The sequence below is a fragment of the Ranitomeya variabilis genome, chromosome 4, assembly GCF_051348905.1.
Source record: "Ranitomeya variabilis isolate aRanVar5 chromosome 4, aRanVar5.hap1, whole genome shotgun sequence".
NCBI lineage: Eukaryota > Metazoa > Chordata > Amphibia > Anura > Dendrobatidae > Ranitomeya > Ranitomeya variabilis.
The window spans coordinates 738009864-738026826 of NC_135235.1; the positions used below are offsets into that span (position 1 = coordinate 738009864).

The 16963-nt window shown below is 42.5% G+C and overlaps 1 protein-coding gene across 1 annotated transcript in view; it reads right to left on the minus strand.

The window, feature by feature from the left end:
* The window catches only part of LOC143768006 (uncharacterized), a 53247-nt gene that overhangs the window by 25524 nt on the left and 10760 nt on the right, over nucleotides 1-16963 (minus strand). The window contains exons 2-5 of the mRNA XM_077256628.1: nucleotides 5180-5326; nucleotides 4871-5050; nucleotides 4664-4787; nucleotides 4483-4580 (exon numbers count right to left, since the gene is read on the minus strand). Coding sequence (XP_077112743.1) covers nucleotides 4483-4580; nucleotides 4664-4787; nucleotides 4871-5050; nucleotides 5180-5260 — 483 coding nt within the window. The 5' untranslated portion in view covers nucleotides 5261-5326. The remainder of the gene's footprint in view (nucleotides 1-4482; nucleotides 4581-4663; nucleotides 4788-4870; nucleotides 5051-5179; nucleotides 5327-16963) is intronic.

Below are 16963 nucleotides of genomic sequence, written 5' to 3' on the forward strand. Positions count from 1 at the left end.
GTCCTACAGGACACTACTTAGGATGCATGTCACAACCAGGGAGTTCATCCTGGAAAAAAGTCCATACCAAATAGTAGAAAAGACAGCGCCTCAAACGTTGGTGAAAAAAAAAAAATCACATTTTATTCCGCCTCCTGTGGCAACGTTTCGATCAAAAAGATCTTTCTCTTTATTCTGGCTATGTCTTTATTTACATACTGTATAACTATAAGAATAGTACTGGATAGGTGTCTTATAGACACTTCTCCATTACTAAGCTATAGGCTTGATCTCACTTGACAATACAAAGGTGACATCAACCCCAATAGATGCGCCTTTTCTGGGCAGATGAGGGCTGATGTTTTTAGGCTGGAGGGGGGCCAAAAGCAATGGCCCCTTACCAGCATGATAATACCAGCCCCCAGGTGTGAGCTTTAGCGAGGTAGCTTGCCAAAAATGCGGGGGGACCTCATGCCGTTTTTTTTTAAATTATTTCTTAAAATATTTTAAAAAAACACAGCATGGGGACTCCAGTGTGAGGATATGGCCACTTACTAAAGACTATAGGACAAATGGACGTAGAGCGGAGTCCACAGCTCTAAGACATAAAGACTTTTTCCAGCACGGAGCACCGGTTACAGCAATATTATTGTACTTTAATAGTTAACTTGCTTGATGTGTTTTATTAGAGATTTTCTTGCTGTGTTTTATTAGTGATTTTCTTGCTCGTCAATTCATGCTCAGGAATCAATGTTTCTACTTATTGGCAGTCAGCATAGGAAGACGAGCAGGCTAGAGTTTATGTAAACCTAAGGCCAGACTCTATCAATCTAATTTGTATCAAGGTCTCACTCCCATTGTACTCCCAAACCGAGGCCCATTGTGTGGTTGGGGATAGTAGAATTGTTTTTTCGTGACATATTGGGCTTCATGTTAGTGGTAAATTTAGGTCGATAATTTTTGCGTTTATTTGTGAAAAAAATGGAAATTTGGCAAAAATTTTGCAATTTTCAAATATTGAATTTTTATTCTGTTAAACGAGAGAGTTATGTGACACAAAATAGTTAAATAATATTACCCACATGTCTACTTTACATCAGCACAATTTTGTAAAGAACATTTTTTTTGCTAGGAAGTTATAAGGGTTAAAATTTGACCAGCGATTTCTCATTTTTACAACAAAATTTACAAAACCATTTTTTTAGGGACCACCTCAAATTTGAAGTCAGTTTGAGGGGTCTATATGGCTGAAAATACCCAAAAGTGACACCATTCTAAAAACTGCACCCCTCAAGGTGCTCAAAACCACATTCAAGAAGTTTATTAACCTTCAGGTGCTTCACAGCAGCAGAAGCAACATGGAAGGAAAAAATAAATATTTAACTTTTTAGTCACGAAAAAGATCTTTTAGCAACAATTTATTTTCCCAAGGGCAAAAAGAGAAACTGGACCCCAAAAGTTATTGTACAATTTGTCCTGAGTACGCCAATACCCCATATTGGGGAGGAACCACTGTTTGGGTGCACGACAGGGCTCGGAAGGGAAGGAGCGCCATTTGACTTTTTCAATGAAAAATAGGCTCCAATCTTTAGCGGACACCATGTCGCGTTTGGAGAGCCCTTGTGTGCCTAAACATTGGAGCTCCCCCACAAGCTCCATTTTGGAAACTAGACCCCCCAAGGAGCTTATCTAGATGCCCTGTGAGCACTTTGAACCCCCAGGTGCTTCACAAATTGATCCGTAAAAATGAAAAAGTACTTTTTTTTCACAAAAAAATTCTTTTAGCCTCAATTTGTTCATTTCCACATGGGCAACAGGATAAAATGGATCCTAAAATGTGTTGGGCAATTTCTCCTGAGTACACTGATACCTCACATGTGGGGGTAAACCACTGTTTGGGCACACGGCAGGGCTCGGAAGGGAAGGAGCGCCATTTGACTTTTTGAATGAAAAATTAGCTCCAATCGTTAGCGGACACCATGTCGCTTTTGGAGAGCCCCTGTGTGCCTAAACATTGGAGCTCCCCCACTTGTGACCCCATTTTGGAAACTAGATCTCCCATGGAACTAATCTAGATGTGCGGTGACCACTTTAAACCCCAAGTGCTTCACAGAAGTTTATAACGCAGAGCCATGAAAATAAAAAATCATTTTTCTTTCTTCAAAAATTATTTTTTAGCCCTCAATTTTTTATTTTCACAAGAGTAACAGGAGAAATTGGATCCCTAAAGTTGTTGTCCAGTTTGTCCTGAGTATGCTGATACCCCATATCACAACCCTAACCCCAGCACACCCCTAACCACAACCCTAACCCCGACACACCCCTAACCCTAATCCCAACCCTAACCACAACCCTAAACCCAACACACCCCTAACCATAACCCTAACCACAAGACTAATCTTAACCCTATTCCAACCCTAGCCCAAATTCCAACCCTAACTCTAATTCCAACCCTAAGGCTATGTGCCCACATTGCGGATTCGTGTGAGATTTTTCCGCACCATTTTTGAAAACTCCGCAGGTAAAATGCACTGCGTTTTACCTGTGGATTTACCGCGGATTTCACCTGCGGATTCCTATTGAGGAACAGGTGTAAAACGCTGCGGAATCCGCACAAAGAATCGACATGCTGCGGAAAATACAATGCAGCGTTTCCGTGCTGTATTTTCCGCACCATGGGCACAGCGGATTTGGATTTCCATAGGTATACATGGTACTGTAAACCTGATGGAAAACTGCTACGAATCCGCAGCGGCCAATCCGCCGCAGATCCGCAGCCAAATCCGAACCATGTGCACATAGCCTAATTCTAACCCTAACCCTAGTGGAAAAATAAAAGTAAATATATTTTCTTTATTTTATTATTGTCCCTACCTATGGGGGTGATAAAGGGCGGGTTTAATTTACTATTTTTTTTATTTTGATCACAGTGATCAAATTGTACCTGGAATGAATCTGCCGGCCGGCAGATTCGGCGAGCTCACTGCGCATGCGCCCGCCATTTTGGAAGATGGCGGCACCCATGGAGCAGACAGACGGACTCCGGGAGGCTCGGTAAGTATGAGGGGGAGAATCGGAGCACAGGGGGGTGGGATCGGAGCACGGGGGGAGCGGATGGGAGAGCGGACAGGCGGACGGAGGGGAGCGGAACACAGGACGGAGGACTGGGGAGGCGATCGGTGGCGGTGGGGGCGGCAGATCAGGGTCTCCTGCCATGGCTGATTATATTGCAGCATCGGCCATGGCTGGATTGTAATATTTCACCAGTTTTCATAGGAGAAATATTACAAATCGCTCTGACTGGCTGTTTCACTTTTAACAGCCAATCAGAGCGATCGTAGCCACGGGAGGGTGAAGCCACCCCCCCTGGGCTGAAGTACCACTCCCCCCTGTCCCTGCAGATCGGGTGAAATTGGAGTTAACCCTTTCACCCGATCTGCAGGGACGGGATGCCTCCATGACGCCACATAGGTGTCACAGGTCGGATTGGCACCGACTTTTATGACGCCTACATGGCGTCACAGGTCGGGAAGGTGTTAAGGGGGCGGGAGAAAAAGACATAGAGTTGAATCAGGCAGTTGTTGGAGAGATTTCAATGGAAGAGGATCCAAGATAAAATGGATGATCTATGGAGCTTTGGAGATTGTTGGCTGGGGGGGTATCCATGAGCTACGGTCAGGATAGCCATCGTCTGGAGGAACATAGGCTGTGACTGCACACTATACCAGCTGGATATACAAAATCTGTGGGCCAACCAAAAGTTGGGAGACAGTGGGCATCGCCTGGTATGGAGCCAGTGGAACTACTGATCTCAGATTGGGAAGTTGTGGACTGAGGACATTGTATGTTGTCCATCTACATGGATTTGTTGTTCAACCATAGATGTATGGAATAAAAAAACTAGTTGCATCGTTAACTTGCCTAGGTGATATTTATAACCCACAACCTCAGTTCTTCACACCTATTCTTGATAACCAACCTTGCTGAAGCTGAAAGCTGAGAGTTGCAGCCCCCAGCTGTGAGATTTGCCTGGTTGGTTCAAGAAAGTAGGGGGTAACTCACACCGGGTTTTTCATTCATTTATTTCATTATATCGCAAGTGGCAGCTGAGGAATACCAAGATCATCCACTCCTGCTGTCACGGTTATAAGTGGCAGCAAGTGTCGGATGATGGGAGTAAGAGTGCCAAAAGCCCCCACCTGCTGTCATCATTCTGACTGTAATATAACTCCCATCATTCTCTTCTGCTAAAGCCGACGGAGCAGGGGAGAACGATGAGAGCCGTCTTCAGCACTCGCCACCGGGGAACAGCGCTTACAGTAGCGCTTCTTCCCAGGCGGCAGTCTGTGTGGTACTGATGCGGCACGCGGTTGCCACACGTGTGCCGCAAGTATTATGCACACGGACACTGATATCTCCGGTACCAATTTTTCCAGTACCGGAAATAAATCGACGTGTGAAACCGGACAAAGGGAGATTTCATGACACCTTCTCTCCATCTACCTGATGATCCTGAGGAACATTGGGATCTTCTTGTTTACAGTCCTGTGGAAGAAGAGGACGGGGACATCTCTCTGGTGTTGTCCTGTTACTGGATAGATCTGGAGGAAACACATACAGGGACTGAATTAATTCTTTACATACAGATAATTATAGGCCGTGTTTATTTTGCCCTGTCTATTACCTGGTGATGTGAGGGGCTGGGGAACCCCCATCATGACATCCTTGTACGGATCTTTATGTCCTTCTAAATACTCCCACTCCTCCATGGAGAAATAGACAGCGACATCCTGACACCTTATAGGAACCTGACACATACAATGATACCGTCATCCCCCCGATCCCTTCATAGTGTTACTGTATAATGTCCCAGCATTCCCAGCAGTGTCACCTCTCCAGTCAGCAGCTCAATCATCTTGTAGGTGAGTTCTAGGATCTTCTGGTCATTGATGTCCTCATGTATCAGGGGGTGAGGTGGAGGCCCCATGATTGGGCTCAGGGGTCTTTCCCATCCCTCAGACGAAGGGTCCTGACAGCGCTCAGTAGAGGTCGTTTTCACTAGTATGTAATCCTGGTTATGGAGAGACACATTAATAAATCTCACTACAGACACTTACAGAGTCCTCACCTCTCCAGTTCTGTCCATCTGTTATTCCCATAGATGAGAATGATGTAATGTGACGTCAACAGAATCTCTCACCTCTCCAGTAAGCCGGAAGAGGATCTCTAGGGTGAGGTGCAATATCTTCTCCGCCATCTTGTCTCTGTCCATATCCATCATTGATGGGTAAATCAGGAAAATTCTCTTCTATGAATCTTTACTGAGAGGATCCGATATTGTAGAGGCCTGAATGAGAAGAAGATGAGCCGATGTAACATCACAAAAATCCTGTGTAATAATACAATTACTGGAGATAATAAGGGAAACATATGAGGAGATTTATTATTTTACAGTATTTAGTTTTCTTCTTTACAACTACTAATAAAACCTATATATTTAGGCCACAGACAACAAGCAGTTTCTCCCTCGGAGTCGGCAGCTGAATACGTTCCTCACAGACTCATCTTCCATAACGCTAATTCTCGTCTCATTTGCCGACCCTGGAATCGGCATTAGCAATACTGCAGGAGATATTCATTACACGTGACAGTAGAAATAACTCCTTCATGATGAGGACGACATCTTCATCTTCTACTACGGCTCTAGAACCATATGTGTCCAGAGTCGGTCACTGAATCCATCACCACCGGCCGTCTATATGAAGGTTTCCCGTCTTCCCTGCACTGTAATCTTCTATCACTTTAGATCTCAGCTCTGATTCACACACAGAAGTTTGAGACTTTTATAAGAGGTTTTTTTGTTTGCACAAACACCGCAGACAGAAATGATCTGATCCCAAAGTCTCCATGTACAGCATTTTATGGGGTTTATTTCTGGCCGTAGGCTTTCCTATATTACAAGAAAACTCCAGGAAAAAGCAGAGATTAAAATGTTTCAAAAGAAAATTGGCTCCAAGTATTCTTGTTAAAAGAAAAAGAAAACTAAAAAAGCAGAAGACACATTTTATTATTTTTTTAACATGTTAAACATTTGTTTTTGTTTTTTTTAAATGAACCCTTTTGGGCCCCAGAACATAGATGGACGGTACAGGAGCGGCTGCAACAAAAACCCTGGCAGTTATCCACTTGCTGCTGTCAAACGCAAACATGACATCTAAGAAGGTGTGACAGAGTTCGGCTGAATGCCCTCCTCCCCCAAGAACTCGATAGTATGGGGCGGCCTAGTTACTACGGTACTTACATGCCTAATAATGGCGTCTGGGCCTGCAAAGTACGAAGGTCTACTAGGCTGGGCCAGAGGCAGTGTCCAATAAATTACCTTTTAATGCCCCCATACATATTAGAGTAAAGTTACATGAAAGCACTGATTTTAGGGGGTTTTGTCAACTATATAATGCATTTGGGGGCCTCCCGACAGATGATGTCAGGGCAGAGAAGGATCTGACATCCTGAATTTCAGAGGATAATCCGTATGTTCTTCCTGTAGATAATCCTCCTCTAGAGGAGTCTGGGGGCGACTCTCTCATACATACCCCATTAAAGCTGAAATATTTGTGTGTATGGGGAGTCAATAGAGATAGCCGTCTGCCAAATAACCATTCAGCCAACACTTATCTCATGTGTATGGGGCTGTTAGTATTACACTGAAAGACAGTGATGATACACAGCACTACAGTAGTACAGGGCATCACCGGAGCCATCAGAGGTTTGTATGTTGTGTGATCACACTAATCAGAGGTATTTTAAAAAAGGGTTAAACGTGAAAAAAAAAATCAGTTTTAGCAACAAGAAATATCTGTCACTATATGGAAAACAGACTCACTGCACAATTCCCTTTTATCCTATACACTGTGGAGTAGATAGAAATCACAGGTCTGACATCAAAAGAAGGAAGTGGACCCCCAAAGGAAAAAAATAAAATAAAAATATATATATATATATATATATATATATATATATATATATATATATATATATATACACATACACACACACACACCTCTTGAAGCTCATCAAGAGAATGCCAAGAGTGTGAAAAGCAGTCATCAAAGCAAAAGATGGCTACTTTGAAGAACCTAGAATATAAGACATATTTTCAGTTGTTTCAAGCTTTTTTGTTAAGTACATAATTCCACATGTGTTAATTCATAGTTTTGATGCCTTTAGTGTGAATTTACAATTTTCATAGTCATGTAAATACAGAAAAATCTTTAAATGAGGTGTGTCCAAACTTTTGCTCTGTACTGTACACAGTTGTTTCTCACAAAAGTTAATTTATTTCAGTTCTTCAATACAAAAAGTGAAATATATTACAGAGTCATTACAAACAGAGTGATTTATTTCAAGTGTTTATTTCTGTTTATGTTGATGATTATGGCTTACAGACAATTTAAACCCAAAAGTAATTATCTCAGTAAATTAGAATAATTAGCAAAACACACATGCAAAGGCTGCTAAGCATTTAAACTTGACAGATTACTGCTGACTTGACAAATGTCCAGAAGGCAGTCATTGACACACTCCACAAGGCGGGTAAGCCATAAAAGGTCATTGCTAAAGAAGCTGTATCCAAGCGTGTTAATGGAAAGTTGAGTGGAAGGAAAAAGTGTGGTAGAAAGAGGTGCACAAGCAGCCGGAATAACTGCAGCCTTGAAAGGATTGTTAAGAAAAGGCCATTCAAAAATTTGGGTGAGATTCACAAGGAGTGGACTGCTGCTGGAGTCATTGCTTCAAGAGCCACCACACACAGACCTATCAGGACATGGGCTACAAGTGTCGCATTCCTTGTGTCAAGGCACTCATGACCAATAGACAACACCAGAAGCGTCTTACCTGGGCCAAGAAGAAAAAGAACTGGACTGTTGCTCAGTGGTCCAGGATGTTGTTTTCAGATTAAAGTAAATTTTGCATTTCATTTGGAAATCAAGGTCCCAGAGTCTGCTTGAGGTCTCCACAATCAATGCTAGTGATAGTTTGGGGAGCCATGTCATCTGCTGTTGTAGGTCTACTGTGTTTATCAAGACCAAAGTCAGTGCAGCTGTCTAACAGGAAATTTTAGAACACTTCATGATTCCCTCTGCCAAAAAAATTTTGGAGATGGAAATTTCATTCTCCAGCAGGACTTGGCACCTGTCCACACTGTCAAAAGTACCAATACCTGTATCAGTATCACTCTGCTTGATTGGCCAGCAAACTTGCCTGACCCTAACTCCATAAAGAATCTATGGGGTATTGTCGAGAGGAAGATGAGAGACACCAGACCCAACAATGCAGATGAGCTGAAGGCTGCTATCAAAGCAACCTGAGCTTCCATAATACCTCAGCAGTGCCTCAGGCTGATCACCTCCATGCCACGCTGCATTTACATAGTTTACATAGTTATTAAGGTTGAAGGAAGACTTTAAGTCCATCTAGTTCAACCCATAGCCTAACATGCCCTAACATGTTGATCCAGGGGAAAGCAAAAAAAAACCCATGTGGTAACAGTAAGCTCCACCATGGGGAAAAAAATTCCTTCCCGACCCCACATACGGCAATCAGACTAGTTCCCTGGATCAACGCCTTATCAAAGAATCTAATATATATACCCTGTAACATTATACTTTTCCAGGAAGGTATCCAGTCCCCTCTTAAATTTAAGTAATGACTCACTCATTACAACATCATACGGCAGAGAGTTCCATAGTCTCACTGCTCTTACAGTAAAGAATCCGCGTCTGTTATTATGCTTAACCCCTTAAGCCCGTATGACGTACTATACCGTCGAGGTGGGGTGGGCCTTAATTCCCGGTGACGGGATAGTACATCATACGCGATCGGCCGCGCTCACGGGGGGAGCGCGGCCGATCGCGGCCGGGTGTCGGCTGCATATCGCAGCTGACATCCGGCACTATGTGCCAGGAGCGGTCACGGACCGCCCCCGGCACATTAACCCCCGGCACACCGCGATCAAACATGATCGCGGTGTACCGGCGGTACAGGGAAGCATCGCGCAGGGAGGGGGCTCCCTGCGTGCTTCCCTGAGACGATCGGTACAAGGTGATGTACTCACCTCGTACCGAACGTCTTCTCCCTGCAGGCCCCGGATCCAAAATGGCCGAGGGGCTGTATCCGGGTCCTGCAGGGAGCACTTCCGGGTCGGAGCAGGCTGCAGATGAAAGCTGCAGCCTGCTCCGATGAAAGTATGATCGCAGATCTGATAGAGTGCTGTGCACACTATCAGATCTGCGATCTGTGATGTCCCCCCCTGGGACAAAGTAAAAAAGTAAAAAAAAAAAATTCCACATGTGTAAAAAAAATAAAAAAAAAATTCCTAAATAAATAATAATAAAAAAAAAAAATATTATTCCCATAAATACATTTCTTTATCTAAAAAAAACAAACAAAAACAATAAAAGTACACATATTTAGTATCGCCGCGTCCGTAACGACCCAACCTATAAAACTGGCCCACTAGTTAACCCCTTCAGTAAACACCGTAAGAAAAAAAAAAAAAAAACGAGGCAAAAAACAACGCTTTATTACCATACCGCCGAACAAAAAGTGGAATAACACGCGATCAAAAAGACGGATATAAATAACCATGTTTCCGCTGAAAACGTCATCTTGTCCCGCAAAAAACGAGCCGCCATACAGCATCATCAGCAAAAAAATTAAAAAGTTATAGTCCTCAGAATAAAGCGATGCCAAAATAATTATTTTTTCTATAAAATAGTTTTTATCGTATAAAAGCGTCAAAACATAAAAAAATGATATAAATGAGGTATCGCTGTAATCGTACTGACCCGACGAATAAAACTGCTTTATCAATTTTACCAAGCGCAGAACGGTATAAACGCCTCTCCCAAAAGAAATTCATGAATAGCTGGTTTTTGGTTATTCTGCCTCACAAAAATCGGAATAAAAAGTAATAAAAAATGGTCACGTGTCCGAAAATGTTACCAATAAAAACATCAACTCGTCCCGCAAAAAACAAGACCTCACATGACTCTGTGGACCAAAATGTGGAAAAATTATAGGTCTCAAAATGTGGAGACACAAAAACTTTTTTGCTATAAAAAGCGTCTTTTAGTCTGGTTTCACACTTGCGTTTTTATCTGCATGCGTTTTTTAAAAAAACCGCATGTGTGAAAAAATGCATGTAAACGCGGTAAAACGCATGCGTTTTTATAGAAAAACACAAGAAAACAAGAAAAAAACAAAAAACCCTAACCCTACCCCTAACCCTAACCTGAAATACGTGGCACTGAAATATACGTTTATATACGTATATACGTATATAAGTGCCACGATATTTCAGTGGCCACGTATATAAGAGATACGTATTTAAGTGCCACGTATTTAAGTGCCACGTATTTAAGTGCCACGTATTTAAGTGCCACGTATTTACGTGCCACGTATTTACGTGCCACGTATTTTTCAGTGCCTGAAATACGTGGCACTGAAATACGTGGCACTGAAATATCGTGGCACTGAAATATCGTGGCACTGAAATATCGTGGCACTGAAATATCGTGGCACTGAAGTATTTACGTGCCACGTATTTTTCAGTGCCTGAAATACGTGGCACTGAAATACGTGGCACTGAAATACATGGCACTGAAATATCGTGGCACTGAAATACGTGGCACTTAAATACGTGGCACTTAAATACGTGGCTCTTAAATACGTGGCTCTTAAATACGTGGCACTTATATACGTGGCACTTATATACGTGGCACTTATATACGTGGCACTTATGACTGTCAGAAAATGTTCAGTAAACGGTTAGGGGTGAGGTTAGGGGTAGGGTTTCAGGTAGAATTGGGGAGTTTCCACTGTCCAGGCACATCAGGGGCTCTCCAAACGCGACATGGCATCCGATCTCAATTCCAGCCAATTCTGCGTTGAAAAAGTAAAACAGTGTTCCTTCCCTTCCTAGCTCTCCTGTGCGCACAAACAGGGGCTTACCCCAACATATGGGGTATCAGCGTACTAGGGACAAATTGAACAACAACTTCTGGGGTCCAAGTTCTCTTGTTATCCTTGGGAAAATAAAAATTTGGGGGGCTAAAAATCATTTTTGTGGGAAAAAAAATATGTTTTATTTTCACGGCTCTGCGTTGTAAACTGTAGTGAAACACTTGGGGGTTCAAAGTTCTCACAACACATCTAGATAAGTTCCTTGGGGGGTCTAGTTTCCAATATGGGGTCACTTGTGGGGGGTTTGTACTGTTTGGGTACATCAGGGGCTCTGCAAATGCAACGTGACGCCTGCAGACCAATCCATTTAAGTCTGCATTCCAAATGGCGCTCCTTCCCTTCCGAGCTCTGTCATGCGCCCAAACAGTGGTTCCCCCCCACATAGGGGGTATCAGCGTACTCAGGACAAATTGGACAACAACTTTTAGGGTCCAATTTATCCTGATACCCTTGTGAAAATACAAAACTGGGGGCTAAAAAATCATTTTTGTGGAAAAAAAAAAATAATTTTTATTTTCACGGCTCTGCGTTATAAACTGTAGTGAAACACTTGGGGGTTCAAAGCTCTCAAAACACATCTAGATAAGTTCCTTAGGGGGTCTACTTTCCAAAATGGTGTCACTTGTGGGGGGGTTTAATGTTTAGGCACATCAGGGGCTCTCCAAACGCAACATGTCATCCCATCTTAATTCCAGTCAATTTTGCATTGAAAAGTAAAATAGCGCTTCTTCCCTTCTGAGCTCTGCTATGCGCCCAAACAATGGTTTACACCCACATATGGGGTATCAGCGTACTCAGGACAAATTGCACAACAATTTTTGGGGTCCAATTTCTTCTCTCACCCTTGGGAAAATAAAAAATTGGGGGTGAAAAGATAATTTTTGTGAAAAAATATGATTTTTTATTTTTACGGCTCTGCATTATAAACTTCTGTAAAGCACTTGTTGGGTCAAAGTGCTCACCACACATCTAGATAAGTTCCTTAGGGGGTCTACTTTCCAAAATGGTGTCACTTGTTAGGGGTTTCAATGTTTAGGCACATCAGGGGCTCTCCAAATGCAACATGGCGTCCCATCTCAATTCCAGTCAATTTTGCATTGAAAAGTCAAATGGCGCTCCTTTGCTTCCAAGCTCTGCCATACGCACAAACTGTGGTTTACCCCCACATATGGGGTATCAGCGTACTCAGGACAAATTGTACAACAACTTTTGGGGTCTATTTTCTCCTGTTACCCTTGGTAAAATAAAACAAATTGGAGCTGAAATAAATTTTGTGTGAAAAAAAGTTAAATGTTCATTTTTATTTAAACATTCCAAAAATTCCTGTGAAACACCTGAAGGGTTAATAAACTTCTTGAAAGTGGTTTTGAGTACCTTGAGGGGTGCAGTTTTTAGAATGGTGTCACACTTGGGTATTTTCTATCATATAGACCCGTCAAAATGACTTCAAATGAGATGTGGTCCCTAAAAAAAAATGGTGTTGTAAAAATGAGAAATTGCTGGTCAACTTTTAACCCTTATAACTCCGTCACAAAAAAAAATGTTGGTTCCAAAATTGTGCTGATGTAAAGTAGACATGTGGGAAATGTTATTTATTAAGTATTTTGTGTGACATATGTCTGTGATTTAAGGGCATAAAAATTCAAAGTTGGAAAATTGCGAAATTTTCAAAATTTTCGCCAAATATTCGTTTTTTTCACAAATAAACGCAAGTTATATCGAAGAAATTTTACCACTAACATGAAGTACAATATGTCACGAGAAAACAATGTCAGAATCGCCAAGATCCGTTGAAGCGTTCCAGAGTTATAACCTCATAAAGGGACAGTGGTCAGAATTGTAAAAATTGGCCTGGTCATTAACGTGCAAACCACCCTCGGGGCTTAAGAGGTTAAACCTTTTTTCCTCCAGACGTAGAGGATGCCCCCTTGTCCCTGTCACCGGTCTATGATTAAAAAGATCAGCAGAAAGGTCTTTGTACTGTCCCCTCATATATTTATACATTAAAATAAGATCACCCCTTAGTCTTCGTTTTTCCAAACTAAATAGCCCCAAGTGTAATAACCTATCTTGGTATTGCAGACCCCCCAGTCCTCTAATAACCTTGGTCGCTCTTCTCTGCACCCGCTCCAGTTCAGCTATGTCTTTCTTATACACCGGAGACCAGAACTGTGCACAGTATTCTAAGTGTGGTCGAACTAGTGACATGTATAGAGGTAAAATTATGTTCTCCTCATGAGCATCTATGCCTCTTTTAATGCATCCCATTATTTTATTTGCCTTTGTAGCAGCTGCCTGACACTGGCCACTGAATATGAGTTTGTCATCCACCCATACACCCAGGTCTTTTTCATTGACGGTTTTGCCCAGAATTTTAGAATTAAGCACATAGTTCTACATCTTATTACTTCTACCCAAGTGCATGACCTTACATTTATCCCCATTAAAGCTTATTTGCCATTTATCAGCCCAAGCTTCTAGTTTACATAAATCATCCTGTAATATAAAATTGTCCTCCTCTGTATTGATTACCCTGCAGAGTTTAGTGTCATCTGCAAATATTGAAATTCTACTCTGAATGCCCCCTACAAGGTCATTAATAAATATGTTAAAAAGAAAAGGGCCTAATACTGACCCCTGTGGTACCCCACTGCTAACCGCGACCCAGTCCGAATGTGCTCCATTAATAATAACAACCCTTTGTTTCCTATCCCTGAGCCAGCTCTCAATCCACTTACACATATTTTCCCCTATCCCCATTATTCTCATTTTATGTAACAACCTTTCGTGTGGCACCGTATCAAAAGCTTTTGAAAAGTCCATATACACTACATCCACTGGGCTCCCTTGGTCCAGTCCGGAACTTACCTCTTCATAGAAGCTGATCAAATTAGTCTGACATGAACGGTCCCTAGTAAACCCGTGCTGATACTGGGTCATGAGGTTATTCCTCTTCAGATACTCCAGTATAGCATCCCTTAGAATGCCCTCCAGGATTTTACCCACAGTAGAGGTTAAGCTTATTGGCCTATAATTTCCGAGTTCAGTTTTTGTCCCCTTTTTGAATATTGGCACCACATTTGCTATACGCCAGTCCTGTGGTACAGACCCTGTTATTATGGACTCTTTAAAGATTAAAAAGAATGGTCTATCAATGACTGTACTTAATTCCTGCAGTACTCGGGAGTGTATCCCATCCGGGCCCGGAGATTTGTCAATTTTTGTGATTTTTAGACTCCGCCGTACTTCCTGCTGGGTTAAGCAGGTAACCTTTAATTGGGAATTTATATCACTAGTCATATTGGCTGCCATGGGATTTTCTTTTGTAAATACTGATGAAAAAAAGTCATTTAGCATATTGGCTTTTTCCTCATCCTCATCCACCATTTCACCCAGATTATTTTTAAGGGGGCCAACACTATCATTTTTTAGTTTCTTACTATTTATGTAGTTAAAGAATATTTTGGGATTATTTTTACTCTCTCTGGCAATGAGTCTCTCTGTCTCAATCTTTGCTGCCTTGATTTGCTTTTTACAGAATTTATTTAATTTTTTGTATTTATTTAATGCCTCCTCACTACCTACTTCCTTTAATTCTCTAAATGCTTTCTTTTTGTCCCTTATTGCGCCCCTTACAGCTCTATTTAGCCATATTGGTTTCCTCCTATTTCTAGTATGTTTATTCCCATACGGTATATACTGTGCACAGGTCCTATCCAGGATGCTAATAAACGTCTCCCATTTTCTTTGTGTACTTTTATGCCTCAGGATATCGTCCCAGTTAATTGCACGAAGATCCTCTCTCATCCGTTGGAAATTTGCCCTCCTGAAGTTTAGTGTCCTTCACCCCTCTACTACACATCTTATTAAAGGAGACATGAAAACTTATTATTTTGTGATCACTATTCCCCAAGTGACCCCCAACACTTATATTTGATATGCGGTCTGGCCTGTTGGTTAATATTAGGTCTAGCAGTGCCCCCCTCCTTGTTGGGTCCTGAACCAGTTGTGAAAGGTAATTGTCTCTCATAGTTGTCAAAAAACGATTACCTTTACTGGAACTGCAGGTTTCTGTTCCCCAATCTATTTCAGGGTAGTTGAAGTCCCCCATAATAATGACTTCTCCTTGAGTCGCAGCTTCATCTATTTGCTTTATGAGGATATTCTCCATTGCTTCCATTATTTTTGGAGATTTATAACAAACCCCTATCAGTAATTTATTATTTTTTTTTCCCCCTCCCCTTATCTCCACCCACAGGGACTCTACATTTTCATTAAATTCACCTATATTATCACGCAGGATGGGTTTTAAGGATGATTTTACATACAGACACACCCCACCCCCTCGCTTATCTGTATGGTCATTTCTGAAAAGGCTATAGCCCTGCAAGTTAACAGCCCAGTCATGGCTCTCATCCAGCCATGTTTCAGATATCCCCACCATGTCATAATTATGCCCCAACAACATTAATTCTAATTCGTCCATTTTGTTGGCGAGGCTTCTGGCATTAGTATACATGCACTTGATGTTTCTCTCTGTACCTCTATTCTTTCTTAAATTACTAACTGTTCTAACCCCACCCCCCATGCCACCGCCACCCCCAACTTCCTTATTTGTGCCCAGGTCTCTATCTGCACTATCTTCCCCTCCTATAAAATGAATACCCTCCCCCCAATCCCTAGTTTAAACACTCCTCCAACCTTCTAGCCATTTTCTCCCCCAGCACAGCTGCACCTTCCCCATTGAGGTGCAGCCCGTCCCTAGCGTAGAGCCTGTAGCCAACTGAGAAGTCGGCCCAGTTCTGCAGGAACCCAAACCCCTCCTTCCTACACCAATTCTTGAGCCACTTATTAACCTCCCTAATCTCCCGTTGCCTCTCTGGCGTGGCACGTGGTACAGGCAGTATTTCGGAAAATACCACGTTGGAGGTCCTTGCTTTCAGCTTGCAGCCTAATTCCCTGAAATCATCTTTAAGGACCTTCCACCTACCTCTAACTTTGTCATTTGTGCCAATGTGCACCATGACCGCTGGGTCCTCACCAGCCCCTCCCAATAACCTGTCAACCCGATCAGCGATGTGTCGGACTCGAGCGCCAGGTAGGCAGCACACCGTCCGACGATCCCTGTCTTTGTGACAGATTGCCCTATCTGTTCCCCTAATAATTGAGTCCCCCACTACCAGCACCTGTCTGGCCTGCCCTGCTCTCCTATTTCCCTCCTTACTGGAGCAGTCACTCCTCCGGCTTTCAGAGGACATGCCTGGCTGCAGCAGTGCTACCCCTGTACTGGCATCCCCCTCATCTGCCAACTTAGCAAACTTATTGGGGTGTGCCAGATCAGGACTAGCCTCCCTGGCACTCTTCCCTCTACCCCGCTTTCTGAATGTCACCCAGATAGCTACTTCACTGTCCTGCAGCTCCATCCTACCATCCCCCCATCTATCCCATTGAGTGTCTGCTCAGTGAGCAGAAGACTCCTCTCCATATTGTCTATGGATCTCAGTGTTGCCAGCTGCACATTTAGATCCAGAATCTGGGCTTCCAAATTTACAACGTGCTCACATCTCGCACAGCAGTATGCACCCTCGACCGGCTGATCAAGGACTGCATACATGTGGCAAGATGTGCACTGGATGGCATTAACAATAGTAGAGCACATTTCCTAATGGGGATTGCACCACACAAACGTTAATTAAAAATAAATACAAAGTATTCATAAAAAAAATAAAAAAAAAACACAGTAATTCCTCCCTTGGAAACTCCCTGTTCCAAAGTCACTGAATCACAAGTCACACTTACCGCAGTCCACACTTACGCTCAGGTCACACTCGCTATGCTGAAGATTTATAGATTTTTTTTTTTCTCTCTCTCTATTTCCCTTCAACAACAAGCCACCTTGCTGTTCAAATGCACTTTCAAAAAGGACTTGAGCCCCAAACAGCTGCCCCTTATAAACCCTTGA